The 27,647-nt window shown below is 39.0% G+C and overlaps 1 protein-coding gene across 1 annotated transcript in view; it reads right to left on the bottom strand.

The window, feature by feature from the left end:
* The window catches only part of COL4A6 (collagen type IV alpha 6 chain), a 110,469-nt gene that overhangs the window by 48,618 nt on the left and 34,204 nt on the right, over positions 1-27,647 (bottom strand). Inside the window, exon 3 of the mRNA XM_059859060.1 lies at positions 21,775-21,858. Coding sequence (XP_059715043.1) covers positions 21,775-21,858 — 84 coding nt within the window. The remainder of the gene's footprint in view (positions 1-21,774; positions 21,859-27,647) is intronic.

The following is a 27,647-nucleotide window of genomic DNA, read 5'->3' as shown; positions in this document are numbered from 1 at the left end:
TCATATTTGGAATAAAACATAGCTGTGGTTTTTCAGTTGGTAATAATACCATAATTAAATAAAACTTTTCAATTATTGTTATTGTGTTCTCTGTTTCTGCCGAATGCAAAGTGTATCACTAGAAGATGAACAATATAAATTTGGATCCCAAGCATAACATTGCTATTCTAAAAGCAGATTTAAATGTCTGTATCCATTTATGCTTCTGGGAATTTCTCTCAATTTGTCTCAAATTCCTGAGAGAAAAAATGTGTAAAATGCTGAGATAACTGAATCAAAAACCTGAACCTTTCCTCTATCTCAGCTAGCAATCCCAGCCACAGCCTAACCTATTCTGGACAACAATCTTATGACTACTTTTTTGGTTCAATTTTATCACACTGGATTGTCCTGTTATTTTTCTAATCTAATTATTCTATGGCATTTCACTGCTACACAGAAAATGTGTATCTGTAAATTGCTGTAAGTTAAGCAATGTTCCAGAAAAACAATCTTGTCTTTTCCCCTTTGTTCTCACTGATGCACTACTATGTCCCTTCCCCTGTCTGATACTCAGTGTTTGTGCTATTACAACCAAATTAGTGCTGAGTACAATGTAATTCTGAAAGCAAGTCTGAGCCTGGCATGTGATATATGCAGCATGACTGCCTCTAAGACTTACTACCATATCATGTATAACATTAATAGTCTAGTGAACAAAGTAGCCTCCTTTTTGGAAATAAAAAAAAATACAAAACAAACAACAACAACAAAAAAGCCCCTCTACACGTTTTTTAGGAAAGTATCCACTTTAGTCATTAGACCATGCTGCACATGCTAAACATTCTGTTTACAAGGGAGAAACACAGCAAAACTTCTCATTATCCACTAAGGTCATTCAGCCCCAAAGGATGCTTCTAGTTAGAAAGGCAGGCAGGGAAAGTAGGCCATGCACAGATCTGGCCAGTACAGGGTCAGCAGCAAACAATAGATTCTCTGCAAGTAGTTTCCCCTACATTTTGCCTCCCATAGCCTTCCCAGCATGTTCCTGGCACTTCAGAAAGGTCTGAGCAGCTTTCCTTGCACGGGGTTCTGCTAAAACCAACAGTATCTGTTGGAATAGATAATATTAGTCAAGATTTAAAACTCAGATGGGAACCATCTCATGCTTATTCAAGATAGCAGATTTAGAACAAAACCTCTTCCCAGAGATCTGTTACACAGCAGAGCTGAGGGGAGCTTTGCAAACATATAAACAATTCACTTAAAAGGAAAAAATGGAGTCTGTGGATTCTCATCCATACATTGCTTGGAAATACACAGGCCAAAGCAGGAGTGGAGAGTAGCAGAGGTCTGCATATCTACTAACATAACATCTGGCCACATTCCAGTTATCTCTAGGGGCTTAAGCAGAGCGGGTCCAGGCAAAATTTCACTGCAGAACCTGATAACATAAGCGCCAGTCAGTCAGCAGCTGGTTTACTGGGCAGTGCCAGAGAATAAACTGCAATTAGTAAAAATAACTTCAAACCAAAGTCTGGGAGAGAAAAAATAGACACTTTTTCACTTGTCCTATATAAGTGTTGCAAATTGATCGAGGTAAGGACGGAAATGAACTTTTCACCTACTTGAATTCCCACTGGCTAAGGTATATAGAATAAATGATCTATTCCAATGTTGCTTGTCATCACATAAATTGTATGTTTAAGTCCTTGGACATTTACTGCGTGGCTGTATTAACACTCCAAAAAGCTTCATTCATTTGTTGGTATAAACCACACTTCCAGTCTGCTTAATCTTTGATAGACAGGTCTCATTGTCCCCAAAATCCCTCACTACACAATACAACAAAGACTTAAATGACTCTGTAGGCCTGCTCTGCTACCCACACTGCTCTGCGCTTCCTGCCCATATATCCCTGGAATTCATGACCATGCAGATTGCTAAATTACACACTAGGCCAGGGATTAAGCATGGCTCTTTGTATGGGAGCATCTGAGGTCTGGAAGAAGATTTTACCTGTCACGGTCTGTGCTCACTGGGCCTTGATGGGAGACAGAAGGAAGCAGCACTGCAGAAGATCACAAACACTGGTGTGTGATAATCAGCGATCTGTGTATGATGACAGGATAGCCTGACTGGGGCTGTCCTGCACACAGGTCTCAGCAGCTTTTCACAGACAATAACCAGCCTGCTATTTCCATATCAGCTCAGCAGCTTCTTCCTCCTCAAAATAAAAGGTGAAAGTGTTCCCAGTTCTGATGGATGGCAAGCCAGAAAATGGCCTTCACTGCACCCAGCAGAACTGAAAAGCCTAAGGGTTAGTAACGTATCCTACAGCTAAGCAAACATGCCAACAAGACAAAGGGAGAGATAGGGTAGCTCATCAGTTGTTTTAATTCAGCTGCTAATCAATGCTGCAATTGTTTCTGATTGTTTTCAGAATGCTTTAAGGTTACATATCTAAAAGAATTAAAAATAAAACCTAGGAAAAAAGGCATGAAGTAACAGCATAAACTTAAAAACCTTAAGAATATTGAATGCCTTTTATCCTCTGCTTTTCACTTGAAAAAGCAGAAGCCTTTAGTAGGCCTTAATCTTGATGTCTAGAAGAGACTGAGGATAGCAGTCTTTACCCCAATATAGCTTACAGAGGGAGGGCAACTCCAAGCTTTGGTTAAGTCTGTTTAGTAGTTCAGAAGTTACCAGGACAGTATAATGATGGAAATCAAGAAAAGTCTGTAGAAAGAAACCACATTTTGCAAAAACAAGGTATTTCCCTTTTTATCTTTGTAAGAAATAGTAGGCATTAATTTTAATTTTTTTTTTTTTTTTGCTTTTCTCCCCTTTGCATACATATTCTTCTAACAGCAAATACTGACATCTCCCAGTTTTTATTTGTTATGTTGATGTAGCCATAATGTTCTGAAAGGTGATATCATATTTCTCATGTATTTTGCACTCGCTTGGAGCACAGTGAATGACAGGCATTATCAAAAGTTTGAAAGATACAAAGTTCACAGCATAGCTACTTCTACAGATTTGTTTCAGACAGCAAACTCTGCTAAAAAATAACAAATGGGGACCAGTACGCCACAATAAAGTGATGTTTTAGTTCAACATCATCCTATTACATCAAAGAGTAGTGTCCCTACATGCCAACATGATGACATGTCATTTCAGAGAAACCAAAACTGTCTCAGATCTGCAAATAGCCTTCCCACAGCTCATAAAAAAATGCAACCCCCCAGAAACCCTGGGATGACAAGCACTGGAAGTGGATCTGGTCTGCACAGACTCAGCAGGACTCTTTGGAAGTCGCTGCCAGTGCTCCTTTTGCAGCCAGAACAGCCACTGTTGAGCTACACAAACTACTCTAAGCCCTTTCCCTGGAGTCATCAGCCAGGGACCAACCATCCAACTGCCATTTGAGAAAAATAAGCAAAGCATACTTTAAAAGAATAGAGAAAGAAAGAATCCTCTCTTGATCACTGCTGTAAACTGGCTTTGTACTTCCCTTGTTTCTGCACTCACTCCAATTTCAGTTAAACCACAGCTAGCTGCAGCAATGCTTTTCCACAGAACATTTTTTAAAGCTTCAAACCATGCTGCATGGCATGCAACCAACTGCCCTGAGCCCACACATACATACCACCCTTCTCACACCAGGCTAAGCTCTTGATAATCCCCACAGGCATTTATAACAGCCTTTTAGCCAGCAAGAACAGCAGAACAGTGAGCTGGTTCAATGAACACACAGTCACTTCTACAGAGTTTTAGATCACATAAAGACTGTGGTATCTTCTCAGTGACATCCCTACAGACACATGATGGCTGCAGTGAAGCACAGCCCTGTGTCAGAGACAGGCACCACTCCTCCACTGCCACTGCTCCTGCCAGCACAGCCAAGCCTTGCTTGGCTGAAGCAGCATCAGCAGAAATGTTGTCTTACATCTGCCACTGACTGGAAATGCCAGCTTTCCAATTGTCTCACAACCAAAGCCTGAGAGGAATCATGCCACTGAGGAAGGCTGAATAGTCAAGGCTAGAAATTGAAATAAATAAATAGAAAATAAAAGCAGAATAAAGAATCTGAGAAATGAAAAGAGATAACTGGAATAACAGCTGTTTTATCCCAGGGATGTGAAATTTAGCTATCCAGAAACTTTGTCTTTGCTGAATAAATAAAAGAAAATAAAAAAATACTTCCCTTGTCTTTGCAATTCTAGATGCAGCAGCAAGAGGGGAAGAAATCTGGGACTTTTTCAGATTGTGATTACTGGTTTCAAATCAATATTATTTATTTTGATAAACAGATTTTTTTTAATTACTACATCTTTCTAGTGCTAAGAGCTTATACTGTAGTTTTCAAAGAAATAATTGACTATTAGTACCAAGTAGTACTATTAGTAGTATTTTATTTTCCTCTCCACTATGGCAATATGTGAAATGCACCTCCTTTTCCAGCAGCTTCAAAGGCTTTTTTTTTATAAGTATCTCCAAATCTAGCAACCTTCCATGAAAGCAAGATAGATCAGATCCCCCCTGTATTTAGCAGGCCAGTACTCAGAAACACAACACTATCTTGAAGATATTTTGTACCCCCGACTGTAAGTCAATCTAAATTATGTGGTGAACATACATTCAATCCTCCAATAAGGGTTAAATTAGTGACCTATCTTTCTCTAAATTAAATAAAAGAATGCTAAAACTTGATCCACACTGTGATGATTAGAAACAGGACATTCCACAGAGTCATGTGGTGCTTTCATGGCTCCTTAACTCTGTTGAGAGGCTGCATGACCTGAGCACACACTCACCCAGTCAGGTATGGCCAGCTGGCTGCTGCCCCACTCCACCCCCAGCCCAGAGCCAGCTCCAGGGCAGAGGCCTCCTGAGCTCCTCTGCTTGCTTGAATCAGATTCTACCAAAATATTCTCAGGCTCTTCTTCATTGAGTGTTTTATCCTTCAGCTTTGCCTGGGTGTGTCTTGGGAATGTTTAATTAAATTGAGGATCCATGAAAGGAATCTTTAAATGTCTATTAATCTATTATGTCTCCAGTGAGCACTAAATCCAAATGCTCCACAGTTGAACACAGATGGAAGGAAATCCAGATCTGCCCTTATGTCCAGCTGGTTTGGGATCATTCCATGGTTTTGTCCCAGCTGTGTGTTTTCCTTAAAAAATCAGGACATTTAATGCTTAAAAGAAAAGTTATTTGGTGCAAGTCTTTTTTATTGTTTATACAAAGTACAACTGATCCTGATGTGTAACTGAGGCCCCAGGCCCTGCTGTACTGTAAATATTGAAAACAATCACCAGACCAAAGCAACTAGAGTCTTTGCACAAATGCTCTTTTTAAAATATGATCCAGTTGGATGGTGCCTTCCAATTCTACTGGAAATAGCCTTTTACCTCCCACATTAACAGAGCTGTTACAGGACAGATATATTTCTAATTTACAGGAATAAATCGATTCTTCTACAGAGATGGTGAAAGAAATCTGTGTAATATTTCTAGTAGCATGTAAGTTCAATGCAAGGGAAAAGTAATCAAGTGATAAATAAAGAAAAAGTACTTGATTGAAACAAAATCTCTTCCACAATTAATTTTTCTTGTTAGGCTTCAGCACAAAAGTTATGTGAAAATATATCAATATTTTTTCATGGATATATGAACAAAATAATATCTCAAACAGTACCTTCTGTGGAAAGAACATTAAAAATTAAACTAAGCAGACAATTTGTAAATATATTTTTTGTTTAGTCTGGAACACAAATTTTACGCAGCACATACAACTCTTAAATCCTATCCAAACAAACTCAGGGGCAAAGTAGATTATAAGAGTACATACCTAGAAATTTAGGTTTTATTTATTTCCAAAACTTGCACAAAATATTTGGAAAATAATTTAAACATAGGAAGCATTAGCTCAGAATCAGCAGAAAGAAAGTGCATTATTAGTCATAGCCACATTTCATTACTTCTTCATCTTGCAAGAATGAGGCTCCTTCACTCTTGTAAAACAGTGGATAAAATATTAGCTCCTGTAAAGCTGAATCGAGATCAAATCCTATATGTTTAGCAAAAATTAGCAAAATCTACCAGTTCTGACAAGCAGTACTTGCTATGATTTTTGGAAGCCCTCCAAAGTGTGTAACTTGACTAGCTAGCTGTGTTTAGGAGGAAGCTTCTGATATGCAGTGACATTTAGGAGCCGGCAAAGGAGCAGAAATGTGTAAATTTGTTCAGAAGCCATTTACATTCCAAGCTGCCCAAGACCCCAGGCCACTACACTCAAGAGAAAGAGTTAAAGGTCTTCTATGTTCACATCTCATGGTGAAGTGAGCAGATACTTGCTGGAGGTGAGTGCTGATGAGACAAGTTCTTGCTGATTTGTGAAATGGTTGGACAGCACCAACATTCCCAGTGTTGTGCAAGATGAGGGAGAACACCAAAAACCACTGGTCATGGCTTAAAAGTAGTGCTCCCCAGTTTCTCTAATAAAACGCACAGCCTAGGATGACTTACACATAAATAACCAGCTTTCAACTTTGTTTAGCTGTAGCTTTCATTCTACAAGTGAAGCTTTTCACTCACACTTCTGTAGTTTAAAGAACATTAAAGTTTTTAATGTTCCTTCCAGGGGATACAACTGTTAAATACACAGGGAATCAGTGTTTCCACACCAAGAGCCTGGATTATCCTCTGCAAAATAAGTCTGGGCTACTCTTTTCTGCTTTCTGCCTTGACAGTCAAACTGTTCTTACTTCATCTCTACTTCTAGATATCAATTACATACATGTAGTTACACCTAAATATGGAGACTAAGGGTAGATCTACAGCCTCTCTTAAAAAAAGGATATTTTACATAGCCAGCATACTGGAAATACTGTGATCCAGGATCCCATTTATTTACCATTTTTTGCACAAAGCTAAAGTAGCACCACCAAAGTCAGCCAAGTGACTTCTTAATCCCAGCAACTGGTTTTCACTAATGTAAAGAACAGACCTCCAGCAAAGCCAAACGAGGAGAAACTGGTATTTCTTTGGTATTTCTGACACTGCTCTGAGAAGAAAAATGCAGCAGAATAGAGTGAAATCAAGATCTGGTATTCATGAATATTTTGTTGTACACAATTTTAAAAAAGTGTTTCTAGAACTGATATTTCTTGATTTAAAACTCTCCTGCATTTACTCAGTATTTCAGTGAGTTCCTAATCTTTAATTTGGAAAGTTGAAGCAAAATTTCCTTAAGACTTCATTAAATCCCAGGTGTTCTGGATCTTCCCAATACAACTATAGTATGAGATGGAAAGTAAACAGTCTAATCCATGTATAAATATTTAATAAGACACTTGAGTCTGGAGCAAAATGCAGCTAACTTAGTGTTCGCTCTTTAGAATGCAAACAGATTAGTTGCATGACACAGTGTTAGTACAAACTTCCCTTGACTATAAACATTTCCTGATGCATTTCACCAACAATGTAATGTATAGAACAGAAGAAGTGTTTACTCTGCAGAGAGCTGTGGAAAAGGTCCAACTTCACAACCTCCTCTCACCTGGTGATGCCAGAAGCACCTTGAGAAGTTCCCTGCACATCATTCTCCTTTCTACTGGCAGAGAGGAATATGACCCAGTTAAAAATCAATGGCAGACACCAACAGAAGATGCTGTTTTGCTTCATATATCCCCACAGAAAAATCTCAGCCTGGAATCAGAAGTATTTGCTAAACACAATTCAGATGGGACCAAGAGCAGCGAAAAATTCTGAGATATTAAAAATGTACTATTTAATCTTTATCTTTAATTTCTGTGCTACTCTCCTTCAGAAAAGGACCACTGAAAGGTGAGTGGCAATACATTTCCTCTCCCATCTCTTGTAACAATTCTATTCCTCTGCAGTAAAATCAGACCATTTTTGTGTGGCCTTGTGCTGAGACAGGATCAAAAGACAGTTGTTCTGTCAGAGCTTTTTTGAATACAAGTTTTCAAATGCCCAAACCAGTAATATATTAAAACCACACTGTCCCCAGTGCTCCCTAATTAATCAAAGACTGAAGAGAGGCAGCTTCTTCACAGGAGATATTTCTATGGCTGATCTGTTGAGGGAGTGGAAAAGTAGCTACAAATCCCATGAAAACATAAAAGCCTCATAACTCTTCTGTTCACAGTTTACTTCACATCTATTCTCAGACCAACATTTCAACACATAAAACAATGAGAAGTATATGAGAAATTATTTAAACTATTTGTTGAAGTGAACCAACTTACATTTAATAATATGATCACTTGCCATTCAAAAAGCCAATTTTTGTCTGTGCCTATGACTCAACTTAGATTCCAATGTGGCCAGAAACAGAAATTACAGAGTTATCAGGACCTGAAGTTGCCTTTTATACTAAGAGAATTTCCATCCTCAAACAAGGTGCCAGGCTCTTCTCTGAGCTAAACTCCATCCATGTGCTCTGCCATTTTGAGCAGCAAACCTGTAAGACAGATCAGCATTGCATTTTGAGCATAGACTGGACTCCAAGTTGAAGCCCGTGCTTTGCTGGCACCCAGGCAGGCAGGTGCAGCGTCTGTGTAGCTGGAGGTGTTGGAAAAGTTTGGGTAGACATTAAAGGAAAACTCCACACTCACTCCCATGCAGCTTGGAAAGGACAGCTCCACATTCCCAATCCTAACCACAGCACCCAACATCCCCTGCAGTCCCACAGCACAAGCAGTGTGGGAAGAAGAGGCAGCTGGCCCTCTCCAAAAGACAGGAAATGCAAAGTGAAGGGAGCTGGGTGACCTGAGCAGGGATGTGCAGGTCACACACTCCTGCCTTGGGCAGCCTCTGACCCATGCTCCTGCAGACATCCACACAGCCCTGGGACAAACAGCTGAGACCAGCAATACATGGAAGTGGAAACAGCCACAGGAACATGAAAATGGTTTTGCAAGGTCATTTTGCCAGGTCATCTAAGATTTTTATGGCCGCAGTCTGAAGCACTGAAAGCAATCCCAACTAACGTAACTGCCTACAGATAATAACCACAGCTGCACTATTAACGATGTGAAAACCAGTTATCACTTTCTCTTCAGTCTCTTAACAATTATCAAATAAGGGAAATATCAAATTAGTTTTAATTACAAAATTAAAAATTACAAATTATCAAATATTTGTTTGCTAGTTGTACCTTATGCTTTTCAATATATAAGAAAAAAGTGACTTAAAAAATCGAAAAATAGGGCTTTAGTCTTCAAGTCACATATCTTTAATCTATTAGGTAAGCCCAAAGTAGAAGGAAGAAATGTGAAGCAAATGCTGACTTGTTAGTAAAGCATAAGCTATAAAAAAGAATATGCATATGCCAGATGGTTCTTATCAGAGGTAAGTCAGTATTCCTAAAGATTCTTTATTTTTGTTTGTTTTGTCACAGTTATCTGTTCCTATTTGCAGTTAAAACAGAGGAAATTTAATTAAGTACAGATTTATTTGACAGGGATGTTATTTTTTTAATGAAACACACTCCCACTTCAATTTCCCTTATGCCAAGAGACGTATTTACGTCTAGACGTGTAAAATGGAAGAAAAGATGTTACTAAAACTCAAACATCATTAAAATGGGTACAACCAGCACCACAGTTGCTCACAAGTTGATAAGACATTTTATAAAATAACAATAAAAATCTCAAACCCCTGTTAAACAGTTAAACAGTTCTCATGAGGCACTGCAAGTGCCAGTCTGGAAAATGGCAGAATTGTGCTGCTTAAAGAGGAGGTCTGGAAAAGATCACATATCTAGAGGTTCCAAAGAAGACTATTGCACAAGATGGAAGGATCATTCAATTTCCATATCCTTGAGGGACACACAGCTTGTTTTTTTTCTCCATAGCAAACTATACTGTGATACTGTAAAACATGAAAAATCCCAGTGTGCCTCCCTTCCTCCTGCCCATTCCTGTTTGTCCATGTGCTGAAGTGAAAATCTTCACCTCTTTACAGGAATTGAGCTCATCAAAAACTCAACATTAGGAACTGTGTGTGTTTCTAGCAGCCAGGTCACAGAGCTGAAACCTCCTCCCAGGGTAAAACCCTGCACTGGTACTGAGTGAAGCAGGATGAAGTTCTGAGATGTGACATTGACTCAGCAAGGTCCTCACTGAGTATCATTTGCAGAATAAAGTCTCAATTTTGCAGAGGAGATCCAGTTTAAAGTAATGCACTTCCTCCAGCTATAACATCCTGCCAATCCTATATGGAGCACTCACACAACTTTTCTAAACAAATGTAAAGAAAAATAGATCAGGACGTACTTCCCTTGAAATTGCTTCCCTTAACACAAATTTCACATTAAAGTCACATAAATGCTTATTTGAACAGCCATTCTTAGAAGCCTGAAAGCAATTTGCTTTAAAGGTTTGAAAATTAAAATCCTGTCTTTCTCACAGATGTTGGGAAACCCCTCAATAACACCAATGGAACCCAGCTTTCCTCTTCAGTCCAGACTGAAGAGCTGATAATACTGATACACAACACAACAAAAGTGTGTCAGAGCCCAAGTCCTGCTTGCAGCAGATACTGATGAAATAAACCTAAAGACATCTAAATGTGGAACAGCTGCCATGTGATTCTGCAAGAAAGAATAATGCAGAATACAGCATCTACATCAACTCTGTGAATAAAAACCCGACTACTTTTTGTTACCCAGTGTACAAAATCCAGCCACTGCAAGCAGAACTTCTATTCACCCAAATGTTCTCAGGGGTTAATGCACATTCCAGCTGGTAAAAGACAAGGGAATGATTAAACTAGATTAGTTCAGGTTTTAGTCCTGATGTTAGAAAAACAAGTTTAATTACTTCACAGCTCTGAAAAAAACCTGGAGATAACACTTATGTCATTTATTGTTCCAAGAGAAAACATTACATCTCAGGAAAATTTCCCTTAAGGTCCCAGAAACACAGATTCAAGCCTGCAAGGAATCACTGGGTGTCCCATTGCTAGTTTTGTAATGCTGTTGGATTTACAACTCAAGTACAGCTGGAGTTATACAGGGAATGACCACCTGCTGCCCTGATTTTGCATGCAGACTTTACTTCTTTATTTTAAATTTGCTGTGAGACAAGCTGGGTTGTATTTCCATAGCTAAGGATATTCCAAAGGTTGACATCTTCCAAAAAAATGTTGTCCCCTTAGGAAGATATGCCCTAATTAAAATGAGACAAGAAAACCTCTTCTGCTATGTTCTCTTTGAAATATCTCTAAGTTTGGAGAGAAAATGTATTCCAGAAGAACTGATTAATTGTTTTCAGAGGTCTCTTATTAAGGAGTACAGAAAGCTAAATTTTTAGAGTTTTATATCAAAGTATTTTCTGTGAAGTCACTTACTTTCCTGAAAACACAGTTGAGTAAGCAACAGATTTCTTAACTAAAACTTGAAGAAACATATAACTAGTGTAATTCTCAGAGAGTGAAAGCACTTTGGAGCATCAACTTTCTCCTACAGTATGTTTCAAACTGCCCTGCACTGCAGGACTTCCCCCATCTCAGCTGGATCCTCAGCCATTAGTCATCACAATACAGGAAATGAGACAACACATCATGCAGGTATTCAGAACACACAACACTGAGTATCAAGGGAAATGAAGCTACACAAAGACAAAACAAAACTTGTTTAAAATTTTACTAGAAAATCCTTATCACCTATATTTCTCATATAAAATCATCCTGATTTACATTCCAGCTGTTCCTAGATACTCAGTGATGCCAGGGTCAGCAGTCCTCAATATATTTGGGGAGCACCACCAACCAGTGTTCCCAGTGAGATTGCTGGTACACCTGCATGGAGACCCCCAGGAAGGGCTGAGGTGAAGCTTCCTCACCACTCCAAACCAGAGGGAGCCAGTGTGCTGGGCAGGTCCCACAGAGCCTCTGTCCAAGAACTCAGGCTACAGTTTCTGCACTTTCGAGAGTGGCATCAATCCAAACCACCACCAGTGCAGTTAGGAGTTCCAGTCATAAATAATAAAATCTCTATAAACAAAAGACCCCCATCCCACTTTACTGAACAGGATCATTCATGTATCTTGTAACTATTGGGGGACAGGATGTCCAGGCTCAACACAATCCTTTAGTTCCATGACTTACATTCACTAGCACAGAGGTAAACTCTGAAATTGCTGTATGTAGTGATTGTGCCTTCCAGAGCACAGGCTCTGCATGTGCACACTCCAGGAGCTTACAGTTCTTTTTACACCCAAATCTATTCCCAAAGTGTAGCAGTTGCAGCAAACAGCTATGGTGAGAATACCCTGGCTGATGCATTTCTCTTTTCCCCCCCTTCATTCAGAAATTTTTACTCTGTAGAATCTGATAGGTAATAGAGACACACAAGTAGACAGATGGTGCCAGTCTGGCAATAGAGATAGAATCAAAAGAAATTTGGTGTTCAGGGGGATTTGCCACTGTTAAAATAAATCCCAGCTTCAGGAACAGAGCACAGCCCAGGTATAAAGCAGAACAAGCTCTCCTGTACTGTTCCAGCAGAGTATCATGAGAACATAGAGTATCAGAGAACACAAATCTGAGAGATCTGTCTAAAGAGACAGCAGCTTTATAGAACTTTGAAAAACAGAATTTAGTGCAGAATTGCACCACCCTTAGAGCTAAACACCAGGTGTTAAAAAATTCTTCCTTTCCCATACACTGAGAATTCAGCACATGCTGAGTCATTTTATACAGACAGCTTTCTTTGATCATTTAAAAGTATCGACAACCAGATGTTTCTTAATAGTCCTTCAAAACTTGTGCACTATTTGTACTGTATTTATTATGGATCAAACCCAGAAATTCTGCAATTATTTTAACTTTCTGCTTATTAGTTTTGGCAATACTCTACTGTTTTTTTAAAAAGACCCACAAAGAAACCTTTCCAAAAATCACTCATTACAAACAAGGACATTTGCATCTATGTTACTTTTCAGACTATTAAATTGTTTTTATTTCCAAAACAAGTAGCTGGATGAGATACCTGATAAAATTCACAGTATGCTATTCTTACTAATGTTGCACCTTTCCTCCAAATTTGTTTTCTATTTTGGCAATTCCACAGAAGGTCAAAGAGTAACTCTAAGATGTCACCTATCAAATCAGGTCAGTCACAAAAAAATTCTTATTCTATCAATGGATTTATGACTGATTAGAGAGCAACAGCTAAAATGTCTCTAATCAACAGCTTCAAAGGAGGAGACTGGCAAACACGTGAACATTCCTCCTATTTTTGCTGAATACATTAAGTCAAGGGAAAAGTTATACAATTTACACTTATACCCAGATTCTCAGCCAGATCACTCTGTATCCTACCTGTTATACATTTTTCTCTTATTCCCACTATGTTCTGTTCTTTGGTTGTTGCTTTATTTGTTTAAATTAAAAAAAAAAGTGCCATCATTCCCTTTTATTCCTGTTTTTCATTTTGTTCACCATCAAGTGTTCAGAAAGTCAGCCCTAACACTTTGCTGGACACCAGCAAACGTGTTCTTCATTCACAAGGAGACAGCATCCCCTCATTGTCCTTGCCTATCACTGATGGACAATGTATAATCTGTTCTCCTGTCTCCTAAAATCTCCCATCTCCTACCAGGAAAAGCTACGACTCACACCAAAAATACTGCACCTATTTCCCAGAAAACAGGTAGCCTGAGACACCTATGCATTCAGCTTTACTTCCAACTAATTGGCACTCCAGCCTCTCCTACCACTACAAACACAGTTTTGCCTGCTAAGCCACCTTCATTGTGTGCTCTCTCTGGCTGCAGGCTCCATGACTGGCGTACTTCCTGCCTATCTGTTGCCTAATTAAGTTTGCTTTGTAGTAATCCCTGCTGTCGGCTGTTTTCCTGGCTCATGAACCAGCTAACCTGACTGTCAGCCAAATCTCCCCAAACTGGGCCTTGCTCACAGATTGGTTCTGTGATCCTTCTGTTTCCAAGGCTGACTTACTCAAGGAATCACACTGGAAACTGCTGTCACACCTTTCACTTGCTGCCAGCGGAAACTCTTTAAAAAAGACTCTTGTTTCTGCAAAGGGCACCTCTTCTCATTTTAAGAAGCTTAACAAATAATTAGTACCAGGAATATTCTGAGCCAATCACACTTTGCTAGAAGATGAGCAAGTTTTAAAATGGGGTGAGAGGAAAGAGGCATGACAAAAATGAGGCATTTAAGAAAATTTAACCTGGACAAAAAGATATACTCTAGGTGATGAGTACTGTACATGAGTAATATAGAATGTGCTGGAAGAAAATGCCAATTGGGTAATTTCAAGGCAGGATATCAGTTACCCCTTCTTGTCTATCAAATGCTTAGAGAGGAAAGTCTTGTGCCATTTCTCAGATATTAGAGGGTACCAAAAATCTGTCTTCAACTGAAACAGCTTTACAGGACTACTTGCACAGAATTCTACAGCTTTTGTTAGGCAAAAGCCCAACCAGGCAATTCTATGTCTCAAAGACTCTCGATAACATTTGTTTTTCTTGTCCTGGGCAGGACACTAGAGAGTTTATCTTCCCACAGAAATTAGTTTTCTTTCTGACTTCAAGGTGAAGCGGCTGACAGAAAACAATTTTAAGAATATCTACAACTCTTCTCCTACAATGAATAAATGAATACACAAGAGAAATTGAAAGGTTGATGCTAGACCTAATCTAAGGAGTTATGTGGCAAGTAAAACATCACAGACTCAAAGTGTCCATTCTATGGCCAAGAAAGCCAACAACTTTTACAAAGAAAGAATTTGGATACATGCTTTTATTCTCCTGTACTTAGGAAGCTGAGGGGGTCAGGACTAGGAAACTCTTGCTGAACTCTCTGTTTTGTCCATATGGAGCAAATCCTCAGCACAACTTATCACTTTTGGTCTTGGAGAAAGTGCCACAGATACAAAGTTAGAACAGAAGGTCGGTCGTGGCAAGGCTCCAAAGAGGGAGAGACAAGGCTAGTCTGGCTCTGCCTTCCCATCTGTCTACACACCTCAAATGAAATCAGTGGGAGTGATGGCGCTGCCTCCAAGGGGAACAGCACGTTCCTCCTGCAGGTTACTGGGGTAGCCATGGCAGCTGGGACAAACAAGGAATGATACAGTTCCCATTCCCAGGGCAAGGTGCCTGCACCCTCAGCTGTGCCAGCAACAGAGCAGAGAATCACCAAGTATCTTCGGATGAGGAGGATTTATGACAGTACAGGGCAGAGGGACCCAACTGTGCCAGCTGAGCACGACTTTCAGGAGTCATCTCAGCTTCCATTCATTTCAGTAACACCTCACCTCTGAGAAGCTCAGTTTGGGAAAACGAGAAACTTTCAGACTCAAAAACAGGAACAAAAAGGACATTCACTAGGTATAGTGAGACTACACAATTTCTTCTTAAATTAAGACAACTCACAGCATTGGAGGATGAAACAAGGAGCTTTTTAAATGCTCTATTTGCTTCCAAAATAGTGTAAAGACTTTAAGCTCCTGGGTTAAAGCTCACAGGGAGCACAATTACTTGAACAGTGACACATCTTCACTGGGTTTTTCTAAGCCATCTGGAAGTGCTCTGTGGAGCACAGCTTGAAGACCTGTGTTCTGGTTGATTTCAAAGGTCCCCCACTGCAATTACAAAATCTGCTGCCCTTGCAGGCAGAGTGAAAAACAGTTTCAGGTCACAGAGTTACCTCACCCACCCTGGTGACACAGAAATGCCATGGATCCTGGTTAGTTTTGAAAGCTGTGGAAATCTTCTTAACAAGATACATCTCCTACAATACACTTAGCCTCCCTTAGTACACATGTCCTCTCAGACAAAACTGCAAACCAAATCAAAGAGAAGAGTTTGCTACCAGAGGCTCAGTGGTCACCCTGCTTCAACACAGTTGTTACTGAATTCTACAATAAGATGGGGGCCTGTCCCTTTGAGAAGTCTTCCCTAAAGATGATGCAAGACTGCACATAGGAACAGGTTTGGTCTTGATACCCATTGCATAAGGAACCCTTTCAAATGCAGTGAGTTTGGTTTTATTTCTGCTGCTTTAGTATTTGGCATGGCTCTCATTAGAGAGCTAAGCTCAGTGTATTTAGGTTCGGTCAGGACGACATGTACAATAATTGTTTAATGCTACATTTGGCAAAGTTTGTTTTATTACTTAAAAAAAAAACAAACCTTGGCAGTTGTTAAAAAAAGCAGCTGGCACGTAACTTGTTTGACTTAACTATTACCTCATTTTCTTCCAAAATATTTCCAGAACTTCTTAATGACAGCAAACAGATGGTCAACATTTTTCAATGTTATAGATAATCCTCTTCCCAAACCAAATGATGGCATTTTATATGTTTAACCAGAAGGGAATTGGAACAAGAATTAGACATTATTTACATATAGTCCATCTTTACAAAAATAACCAGATAACAATCCCAGTATTACTTGTACCTGAATCCATGGTGAGTGCATTTAGCACAGCTCACACTTTGGCATTGTCAGTTTGAAAGAAATGGCAGCATCCCACAGTTTGTTTTGAATTTAACTGGTCAACCTGCAGGCCATGGGTATCCAAATGGCAGCACTATGTCCCACAGTGCTTGTCAAGCCAGGGAGTAGGAAACCACATTGAAACACAGAGAAGTTTGAACCAACAGCATTAAAGAATTTTGTCACCAGCAAATATGTTTGTGTAAAGCACTTCTGCAAAAAAAGAATCATTTTGTTGAGTCGACACTTTCAAAGAAATTGTGTTTAATTAGGAAATCACTGACTGTTCCAAATGGAGTGATTAACCAGCCAAAGCAGAAATCAGCAAACATTATTAACAATACAATTTATAATTATTACAATCTCATAACAAAGAAAGGTCAACCAATCTTCAACTAATTATCACAAGAGAGACACTTCATACACCCAGCATTAAGTTGAGGGGATTAGTTCCAGACAAAAGTTAATCTAAGATCTCTTGCCAGTGCGACATCAGTTTATGCTAGATAACAATTAGATTAATCATCCAAAGTTCTGACCTCAGGTTACACTGTTCACTGCATGGATGTTGAGGATCTGTCTAGCTTTTCTTGCTTCTTTGAATGCCACAGTAATTCTATCAAAAACTGATTGCTCAGAGATAATTTACACTACATTTACTGTCATCATTTTAACGTCAGAACAGCCATGGGGAATTGCATGTATCTCTGGACACACCAACCTTTCATTCAGATAGCAACCACATTTTTCAGCAAATCTCTCAATCTTAGTCAATTCCTCCTACTCACAATGCTTTGCTTTACCCTGTGGTGTAGTCATGGAGTAGACAAAGAGGATTTTGTTTGAGTGGGACCAGGTGAGGGGATGGGTTCCCTGGCATACCTGATGCACTCCAGCAGTCCTTTACTTTATTGGACCACTGTAAAGTGTCCATCATGGCCCCAGAACCAGCTGCCTCATTCTACAGATACACCCCCTTCCAACCACACCAGTTGCTAGAAACAGTCTCTGTGGAGATACTTTTTGAGACAGAAAAGTGGTTCTATAATGCCATTAATAGTTTTCTAATTGATCATATCATAATATTTGAATGGGCTTTAAAGAACACCTTATATATATATATAGACATGATTACATATTACAGGGAAAATAATATATATAATTAGTAACACGAATTTTTCCTTATTTACAGCACCTGTAAGCTGTAAAAGCTGCCTGGGACACAGCCTTTCCTGAGTAGCTTGTGGAGTCTTGGAAACAATTTAGAAATTTTTTTTTCCTTAATTTCTCTTTTGGTGGAGGAGAATGAAAAAACCCAAAAGATTAGCTCTAGCACATGTTGAGCAAAGTTTAAAACAAACTCTAATATTGTTATAAATTCCAAGATAAGTGAACAGGCATCAGGAGAAGGTATTCTTGCAACAAAGACTGGGTCTGCTACTTTATCTTTGTGAGTGTTTGAAAGTTGATGACATTATAAAAACAGAAAAGCCAACATTATTATAAACAAATGCAAAATGAGCTGCAAAATGAAATGGTGCAGGCCGCCAAGTATTTAGTGCTTCTTGATACTCTGAAAGTCTGAAAACTGCCTCCTGTTCCCTGCTGACTTATCTGCAGAGCACTTCTTAGCAAGACAGCCACCAATACAGCATGAAGCTCTCAGCAGCACTATCCCTCCCCAAAAACTGTGGACAAACAGTGAGCAAGTGGAATGAAAAACACTTTTTTAAACACAGTAAATTCTTCTGACAGTCCCAAAAATCTTCTAGCTGTAGATCACTCACTTGCACTGAAAGTGAACATATCTTTGCACTAGGATAGGGACTAGTATAAGAATCTACCTTCACCTCCTCATTTAACTTTTTATTTAATATGGTTGCTTTTCTTTCACCTTTCCTTTTGTTCTTCACAATTTGTTATAAAGTACTTTTTCTACCCATCAGTTGTTTTTCCTAAAGATGACTGTATGTAAGTCTTGTATGCAAAAGTGGGTTCAGTGTAAGTTTGTGTTCAGACTGTCTCCTGTCCCAAAACATTGTATGTACCAGGGTTCATTTGGGTACTATCACAGCAGAATTCCCTTTCAAACTGCCTTAGCTGGATAACTGGTATCTCAGCTGGCCAGAAAAACGAGAGTAGGGACACAGAGATTTAGAAGATCCACACATTCACCTAGAGACTCCAGCTAGGTAGGGGTAACCTCTGGGAAGCTCCCTGGCATTTCCTTTGCAGAGCATTACATTAGCTTTTATATCAAAATCAGTACAAATTCTAACAAAGCAGTTTAGAGGAGCAGAACAACCAGATCCAAAACTCCTAGGTTTAAAATCAGTTTCCTAGGCTTCACTTGCTATTACATTTACTGTTACCCTATCATACCATGTGTAGATATCCTCTTGTGCACTTCAGTAGTAAGAGCCACACACTCAGTTTAACCTTTTACATTGACCTCTGAGAAAACCTCCAGACAAGGTCCTAGCTGGGACCCTTCAGTGAAGGTAACACTGCTCCATGAAGAACTGGACTTCTGCACAAATCACTGGATTGCTACTCGCAGATATTTACAAGATAAAAGCTGATAAGGAGGGGAGAATGGCTGCAATGGCCAGGAGTTTGACCACTGAATTACACAGACACAGGCTGTTCATTAACTCATCATTAGATAAAAGAACCAGTTCTGAATCACTGGCTAACATGAAGAATGCTTCCCTAACAGATTTCTCCTTGCGCAGGCTTCACAGTAAAATTGCTACAAGGTAACATTACAGCTTTTCAAATGCAAGGCAAGCATTCAGACAACAGAAGGAAAACTTTGCTCTTTTAGGAGATGTGCCTTACCACACTCCTAGGAGAGCTCCCTAGGGGGCTGCTAGACAAGCTCTGTACCACCCTTCCTTCAGAAAAGAATCTCAATTATTCCACAAATTGCTGACTCACTGCATAGAGATTAGTCTTCTAACAAGGTCTTACAGATAGTGAGATTATACTGGTTTGTGGAGTTTTGGGGTGGGTTTTTTTGGTTGGTTGGTGGTTTTTTGTGGTTTGGGGTTTTTTTTTTTAATATATCCTGCACATACAGCAGCAGTTTATAGAAAAAACAAGAACATGGGCACCTGTGGATTACACACATCTGCATCCCATTTCTAGAAACATCTCTTACTAATCAAGTAGTCTGAGGCAGTTTTGACATTTTCATTGCCTAAATAAAAATTTTAAAGCTTGATCTGATCAAAAGTGCATTCAAGGAGGACATTTAAGGACATTGTCTATATTATTTTCATTAAACTGTCAGCTTGTTGTCATTTTTGTACTTTTTAGCTATTTCCTTCTTTCAAAAAGAAAGCTTAGCTTTATTCTCATCTGGTTAATTGTGGAAAATTGACAGCTGAAACAGTTTTTTTAACAAAATATGGATTCAGGGCATTGACAAAGTCCTGTCTCCCTTTCTAAACTTAAAGGCTTTGCAGCAGTGGGGAAGCAGCTAGGCAGGAAGCCAAGGAATTAGCCTCAGGCTGTACAGTGTCCTGCAAGAAACAAGCTGTGCTGCAGGACACATAATCACACCATCCCTTCCCAGGTCAGCCAGCCACCTCCATATCCTCAGGCATGGCAGACCTCCAGTAGCTGCCTGCAGATGTCCAAGAAGGTGTCAGGAGGGCTCAGCACACTTGATGGAAGTAGTGTTGTAAAAGGGAAAGATTACCACTTGTAGCAGACACTTCACTCCATGGACAGGTCTCAGCAGGATGGAATATGTGTTTGGAGGACTGAAAATGCTCAGCCCATACAGGTCACATAAGAAATAAGCTAAAAGCCAAATGAGTTCTCAGGTCAGCAATGAAAACAGCCTAAAATCTTTGTGACATCTTAACAAAAGATATGCCAAGAGCTCAAACTGCAAGGTCAACAACATTGTGGCCACTTCAAACAATCAAGTTGGACCCCAGGAATGTAGAGAGACAGAAGAATGATGCTCATTGCTGTCTAAAGGTCAAAGCATTTACAGGATATTTTGTTCCAGAACCAAACTAGGTCTGTCCTTTACTGTATCTAGTCACAAAAGGTATTGAGCAATTCACTTTAACTTATGTTCTAGGGTATATTGAGAACTTCCTTGCAAAGTTTTTCTGCTTATCTGTTTAGACATGTTTTCCCTCTGCCACATGATGAACTGAAAGAATTTTTATATTCAGCAAACACATCACCAGTTATCAATTAAGCATTCACACTCAACTCTGTCCCCAATTAGAAAAACCATCATTTTTCAAACAATAATTTTTAAGTAGCAACATTTTCCTAAATTCAATCCAAAAAGCAATGCCTGGCATATACACATACTGTGTCACTGAAATAGACAGGAAAAAATCAGGATTGCTAGTGTTTAAATAAGAATTTCCTTTTGGTTTTGCTCAGAGGATGAGTTTTCAATATGATTTTGGGAACTACAGCTGATTCATTAAACAAGACAACTTGTATTATTTCCCTGCTCTTTAAGCTTTTTGAATTCCTCAAGTACCTACTGTGTGCTCTTTCCTCCTTTCATCTCCAAAAGCAAAATCTGTAAGATTCATTTTCATACATGTTAAAATGCTTTTGAGCTTAAGATAAAACGTTAAGTAGATGGCATCTGGACAAAACTTAACATTGCAATTGAAGGCAGAGTGAAGTCAATTACTGCATTCCCCTAAGACATGGGATAAGCAGCTGCATTAAGATAAGTTATAGTCTGTTCATAAAATCAAAAGAAATTAAAGATTTTTACAGAAATGTTGCTTAAACATTTGGCTTCTTCAAATGAAGACTTTGGAGAGAGAGAGACTTCAGCTACACAAGCAACTTCCTCAAAGGGAATTGCTTAGATCCATTCTGAGTTATTATTCCTCCACAACCAAATACACAAATCAAAAACACTTTCACAAATAAACAGAAACTACTACAGTAAGGCCTGGGCAAAATCTGTACTGGAAGCCCACACTACTTTGATTTTCCTAATTTTAATTGTTGTAATCTACTTAAAAACCATCTGACTTCTTTTGAACTAGGGCTCAGATCCCATAAAGAAATACGATTCTATTGAAGACTCATTACAAAGTGAGCCATTTGTAAATCTTTAGAACAGCTCTTAAAATCTTGGCCAGGGACATTTGAAATGCAGCTGGTCCTCATCATGTCATTTCATGAGGTCATTAGATTGAGAATTACACATATTAACATGGTGTTTATTTATTCATTTATTTCTAAAAAGATTGATAAGAGGCAAGGACAAGTTACATTAGTGTAAACAAACTTACCCGTGCACCCTTCTCCGGAAAACATTTGCATCCAGCACTGCAATTGCGGCCCCCACATGGCCCACTGTAGGACTTCTTCCCACCCTAAAAAGAAAGAAAAATCTTGAAAAAATCTAATTTCATAACTGTTTGTTAGCTGAAGATCTTTAATTAAAACACTTGGTCTGTCAACACTTTTCACCTACATTCCCTTTGTTGTGTGAATTTGCTGGGAAGTAACTGGGCAAAGTCTACTTACATTTTAACTTTTCTGCTGTTGGGTCTTTTTCAGAATCACCAAATAAACAGAAAAAGTTGGGCTAGAAATTCTTTGAGGACAAGTGAATTTACACAAGTTGGTGCTCTTCTGCAAGGTGAAGAGTGCTTCCCAGGGCTCTCAACCCATAAAACTAGATGATGTTTTGAGATACTCAGTACACTATTAGTCTAGGATCATAATTGGTAACTGCAACTTGTGCCTCAACCATCCTGCATAAACTAGGAGGAACTATCAAGATAAATTTGATTTGGGGACCTTTGCATGTTTCTCAGAACAAGAAGGTGCATCCCTAAACCACAAGAACAAAAGCTACTGGATGAGAGAAAATGGCATTTTTAACTAAGAACACATGTGCAAGGAAGTGTGTAGGAAACCACCATGGATTTGGATTTAAACTGAAAATATATTCCAAATTTGCTTCATTAGTTATTTCAAGAATAATTACAATATTTATGTCAATCAGAAGTCCCTATATCACAAGCTTAATTCCCAGCCAAGAGAGTACATGAAAGTTAACAACATGAATTTACTTTAGAGTTTGACCTGCTTCCACACTAAACAGGTCTGAAGGACTGGGCTTCCCAAAGTCCTGCAACACTACTTACAATACTGTAAGTCCTGGAAAAAAGATCCCCTTGAGCAATGTAGTTTTGTCACACACTATTAACACCCCTCTTTAAGGAAACTTTCACTGTCCAGCATGTTCAGGTACAGTCTCTAGGCTCTGAAATTCTGAAAGGAATAAACATTTAAGCTTCTCATATGAAGGTGATCAAACTAAATGCCAAAACAAGTTCAGACTGGAGTAAAAAATTTCCTTACTCAAAGCATTCACAGGAAATATTTTTAAAGCCTTTAAAATTTCCTGACAGTGAGGAACATGAAAAATGAATGACAATTCATGCAAGATTCTCAACTTTTGAGCTTCTTTGAATCAGCTTTCTCATAGAAAGTAACTAGTCTGATATCACTTGATCAGTGTTCTGCTAAGGATAAATAAAAACCTCTACACATACTGGTGTTTACACTGTTTTGCTAAATTAAACACCTTTGGACTTAGAATTAACAGATATTAACAAAAAGCCTTAAATCCAGTCTCCCATACTTCCCTATCCAGAAAGGAGTGCTATCTCTTGCTGTAAAATAGTCATAACAACCTTCAAGCAATTCTAAGAGGTATCAAGTATAAAAAAATCCTATGAAACCACTTTGCAGACATTTTGGCAGCTTTGTTAGATGAGGCCCCATTAGATATGGGGATTTTGGACTACTGATTAAAATCCTATGGTAGGATCTAACACAAAACTGGAACTGAAGAAAGGCACCACAAGAGAGGCACCATAAGGGGAAACGCACCACAGACAATTCTGTCAGCAGCAGAAAATCAAGAATGAAGCAGAGGTAAAGAAAACCAAACAGCTAAGAAAACAAAAACTACCAGCCAGCCTATAAACTACCCAAAAGCAAAGAGAAGGAGACAAACTGTATAGAATACACTGTAAGAGTATCTCCAAGCTTTCTGCTCAGACAAGGAATGGCCACCAAGCACTTGAATCTGCAATGTGCAACAGCAAGGGCTCAGTACAGAAAAACTGGTCCCTGTCTTAATGGACACCCTGCTGAGAGGTCATTTCTTTGTGAACCTGTTTTTAGAGTGACGTGCAGTGAGATACATCTTTTCCCATGCTTATATGCCCATTTCACAGTGGAGATTTGGACCCATTGCTAAGCAATGCATATCTCTATTTCTGACACTTAACCTTACATTTAAACTCTTCACACACAGCTTTATGCCTCCAGGTACTCAGATTATGCTTTCCCACTTATTCAACCTTGAATTCTTCAGAGATTTAAACTTCCAATCAACTTTTTCTCCAGCTTATTCCTTGTTCAGCAGTCACTTTCACAAACCCTTGGGGCCCATGGTTCTGTCCATTCAGATGGCTCCCAGGAGTGAGCAGTGGCAAAGAAATTTCCTTTCACCATAGCTCTGCATCCCTCTGAGGTCACTGCCTTGCAACAGTCACTGTCTCAAAGCACCAATCCCCTGCCTCTGGTGCCAGTCAGGTCTTTCCCAGTGGCAGAGGACTGGACAAATATCCATGATTTTTTCTCTCTCTCAGGCTCCTGCTGCTCCCATCATTGATGCAGTGTAGTAACTATGGGTCTAGTCCAAATCCCACTGAAGTCAAAAGAAATATTTCTCTTTAATTTATAGGAAGCTGAATAAAACTCTCACTGAGCTTTGTGAAAAACTGAAAGTATGTCCCTATTTTGTGTAAAATTGTGTTCACCATGTACTTCTAGGTTTCTTTTTCCCAGCATGAGGATCACGTTGCTCATTTATGAATGAAGGCATTTGGAAAGGAAGCAAATCAAAGCCAGTTGGCTCCAAACCAGGTGTACATGTCCTGAGTATTTTATTTAGGGGAAGTAGCTGACATCAGACACTCCCTGGCTATTTAAATCATAAACAGCCATGTGCATAATATTTATGAACACAACTCTAAAGGTTGCATATAAGATTCTAGACAACAGTGTTCTCTTCTGAAAACGTTAATACATTTTCCCATTCAAATATATGAATGGAAGGTCATTCAAACATTTACAGATTGTAACCTGACCACGTAAACAAAAGCCTGTCTTACTTGCTCTGTGCATGCATTCAGGGAAGGAATTTTTTTCCTACTCCTCTACCTTTCAGATTGATGAATATGCTCTTGAAAAAAAAAAAAAGAATTAAAAAAAGGTTATTAGTTTTACTGGTAAGCTCCAGCACTATAAGAGAAATTAATGAAACCACTTTCATTTCATTGAAGCAGACCAAGATCTTGAAAACAAAAAACAAAATAGCAGCACTATTAAAAAAACACATACTCTATGGTTTAAACAGCCATAATATCTGAGTAACACACATTCTGACTTTAATTGAGCTATTTCAGGCTTACATAAGAATCACTACCATGATTTCAATGTAGAAAAAACCCCATTCTATTTGAGAAGTATTGATACAAGTGAGAAACTATTATTAAAAGACATTCAAAACTAAGAGTCCTTGTAAAGATAATTTTCCTCTCATGCTTCTGGTGTACCTCTATCAAGCATTTATGCACAGTTGATTCATGAAGAAGCAGTGGCATTCAAATCTTTCCATTGACTTCAGCTTGTTCTGGACTGGAGCCAAAGAGTAAAGAGACCTCACAGCTGTGATGCCAAAAGAGGTGTCCCAGAATGTTCATTCCAGCTTCTCCAGAGTAACACACAAGGCAACAGAATAAAAGTACATGGCCTGGAAGGACCTGCCTGCAAACACAAAAACTGTAGGTAGGAGCAGGTAGGAGTAAACCATCTAACAAGGGACTTTAGTGGGAGACCTCCAGGAAGCACAGCTCAGATGCAAGAGCTGGGGCTCCATTTGGCATGAAAACTTCTCCTCTGTTCCAAAGGATCAGCTGCAGAAGACTTAAAAATCTCATCTGAAGACAATGACTTCAATCAGATAGGAAAATAAAGCCAGAGGAATGGGCTGAGAGCATGTTTTGGTAATAGACTGCAGAAAGGTTAAAAGCATCACCTTTGTCATGAGAAAGCTAAAGTAGCAGTGGTGGAAATGGGAAAATAAATTGGAACATTTTAGTAAAGAATGGATTCTAAGGAATGGTAGCACACAAAACTGGAGTGTGTAAAGTCCGCTGAAAAAACAGCATACTCAGAGGAAAAAAGGATGATGACCAAAAAAAAGTTGATGATAAAAGAGAAAGTGAAAGCATCTCAAACTTGCATAAAGAGATATGACAGGGATGACTTTTTTTTCCCCAACACTTGTCTCCAGTAACTTCCCTACTCAAGGACTGCTCCATTACAGCAGCACAAAATCATAACAAGAAACTTCATAATCAAAAGCTAGAAAGGAAGTATAATGAAAACTTCTGGAACCTTCAAATAAACAATTTTCATATAATTCAGAATTACCTGCTAATGTCTAATAAGGAAATTTTATGCACACTACCAGACATTCAGAAACCCTTGCAAAATTTCACTGAAAAGAAATATTAGTGAAACCTAATATCTCTGTTCATGTCATGAGCTGCTGTGATAACCTCACTCATTTGAGCATTCATGACTTTTAGTTAAATTCACGAATGAAGGCTTGGGGGAGTGACATAATGGCCCTATACATTGATCAGAAAGGAAAATGCCAGAAAAGTGAGCAGATTTTATTTAAATAGTGTTTTCTCAATACCCCACTGCTGCTCAGCAGCACTTCACATGGCCAGCAGTAACTGAGAAGGGACAGAAACAGATCTCTGGCAAGAATATATAAATCAGCAACTGGGGTGACTGTCAGGGACAGAACATTGGCTTGTCCTATACTCACTAGTCAGAGGGAAGGGCAATCTGGCACAAAAGCAAGTGTGTATAAGTTTCCATAAATATTTGCAAAATTGAAGTTTTTAAGCAAAGGGCAACATCCTTCCAGTTACAGAGACAAGATATTTAACAATTCTGTTGAACTGGTAATCCATTTTGACAGAGATTGATATGACACAGTGGCAAGCCACAGTATGAGGCAATATTCAGTGACTGCCACTTTTCCTTTGCTCCTGAAGTGGTTCATGCCAAAGCATCACCTTCCCATCCAGGCCAGTTCCAGCCCTTAGCACCAATAGTGTCTGGAAGGCAAAAAAGTGGGAAAAAACCCAAAGCTACTGACCTCAGGAAATAAAAATTTTTAGAAGCAGTCCTCAAGGTCTCTGCTTTCTACACCTGCAAATTTCTCCTATGACCTGCTACATTAAAATCAGCTGTGAAATTGTGAAAAGCCTGAAAAAGCATTTTTCATTGACTCTAACAGAATTTGAGTGTAAAAAACACACCTTTAAAAGGAAGAGACTGTTGTTTAAATACTAACTCACATACCACACAAGGTCAGGCTTTAAGCCCCTCTCTCAACCTGAATAGCAGCTTGTTCTTCTTATAGTCCCATGGAAAGACTGGTCTCCAAACACTATAGGAGCAGGAAGGTCACATACTGGTTATTCCATGTCAACAGATTTGAATCTGGCTCTGAACAGCTCCATCTTCAGGGCATCAGCCCCAAAAATGGCTCAGCTCCTCCACTGTGCAAACAGTTCTAACAGAATTACTAGAGAAGGAAAACCTTCCCCTAAAGTTAAAGGGATGCTCACAGTATTTATCATCAAAGGACATATCAGAAGGTAAGCTGTGTGTACACTGTGATTCATCCTACAAATTTGTACATAACACAGACCACATACTTTGAAAATATGACAGCAATGTTTTATTTACATTTTAATTTCAAAAAGTAAAATGCCACCAAAGCCATCTGTTAAAAACGTATTCAAAATGAAAGCTCCAGAGCTGACTGTTAAACAGCAAAACCCAAGGAAAATATTGGTAGAATCTGGCCACACTTTTAGTGGCAAAATCCTGGTAGATTAAGAAGTGAAGGTAGGAGCTGCATCTGACCTCCTACATCAAAGCTATCTACTAAACTCCCTCACTGTATCTTTTGGATTTGAGTCAGCTGAACAAATATCTCTTCTGAAATAGCTTTCTCCAGGGAAGACACACTAGGGGTCAATGCAGCCTT

The sequence above is a fragment of the Haemorhous mexicanus genome, chromosome 14, assembly GCF_027477595.1.
Source record: "Haemorhous mexicanus isolate bHaeMex1 chromosome 14, bHaeMex1.pri, whole genome shotgun sequence".
In the NCBI taxonomy this organism is placed as follows: domain Eukaryota; kingdom Metazoa; phylum Chordata; class Aves; order Passeriformes; family Fringillidae; genus Haemorhous; species Haemorhous mexicanus.
This window is presented reverse-complemented; position numbering and strand designations above follow the sequence as displayed.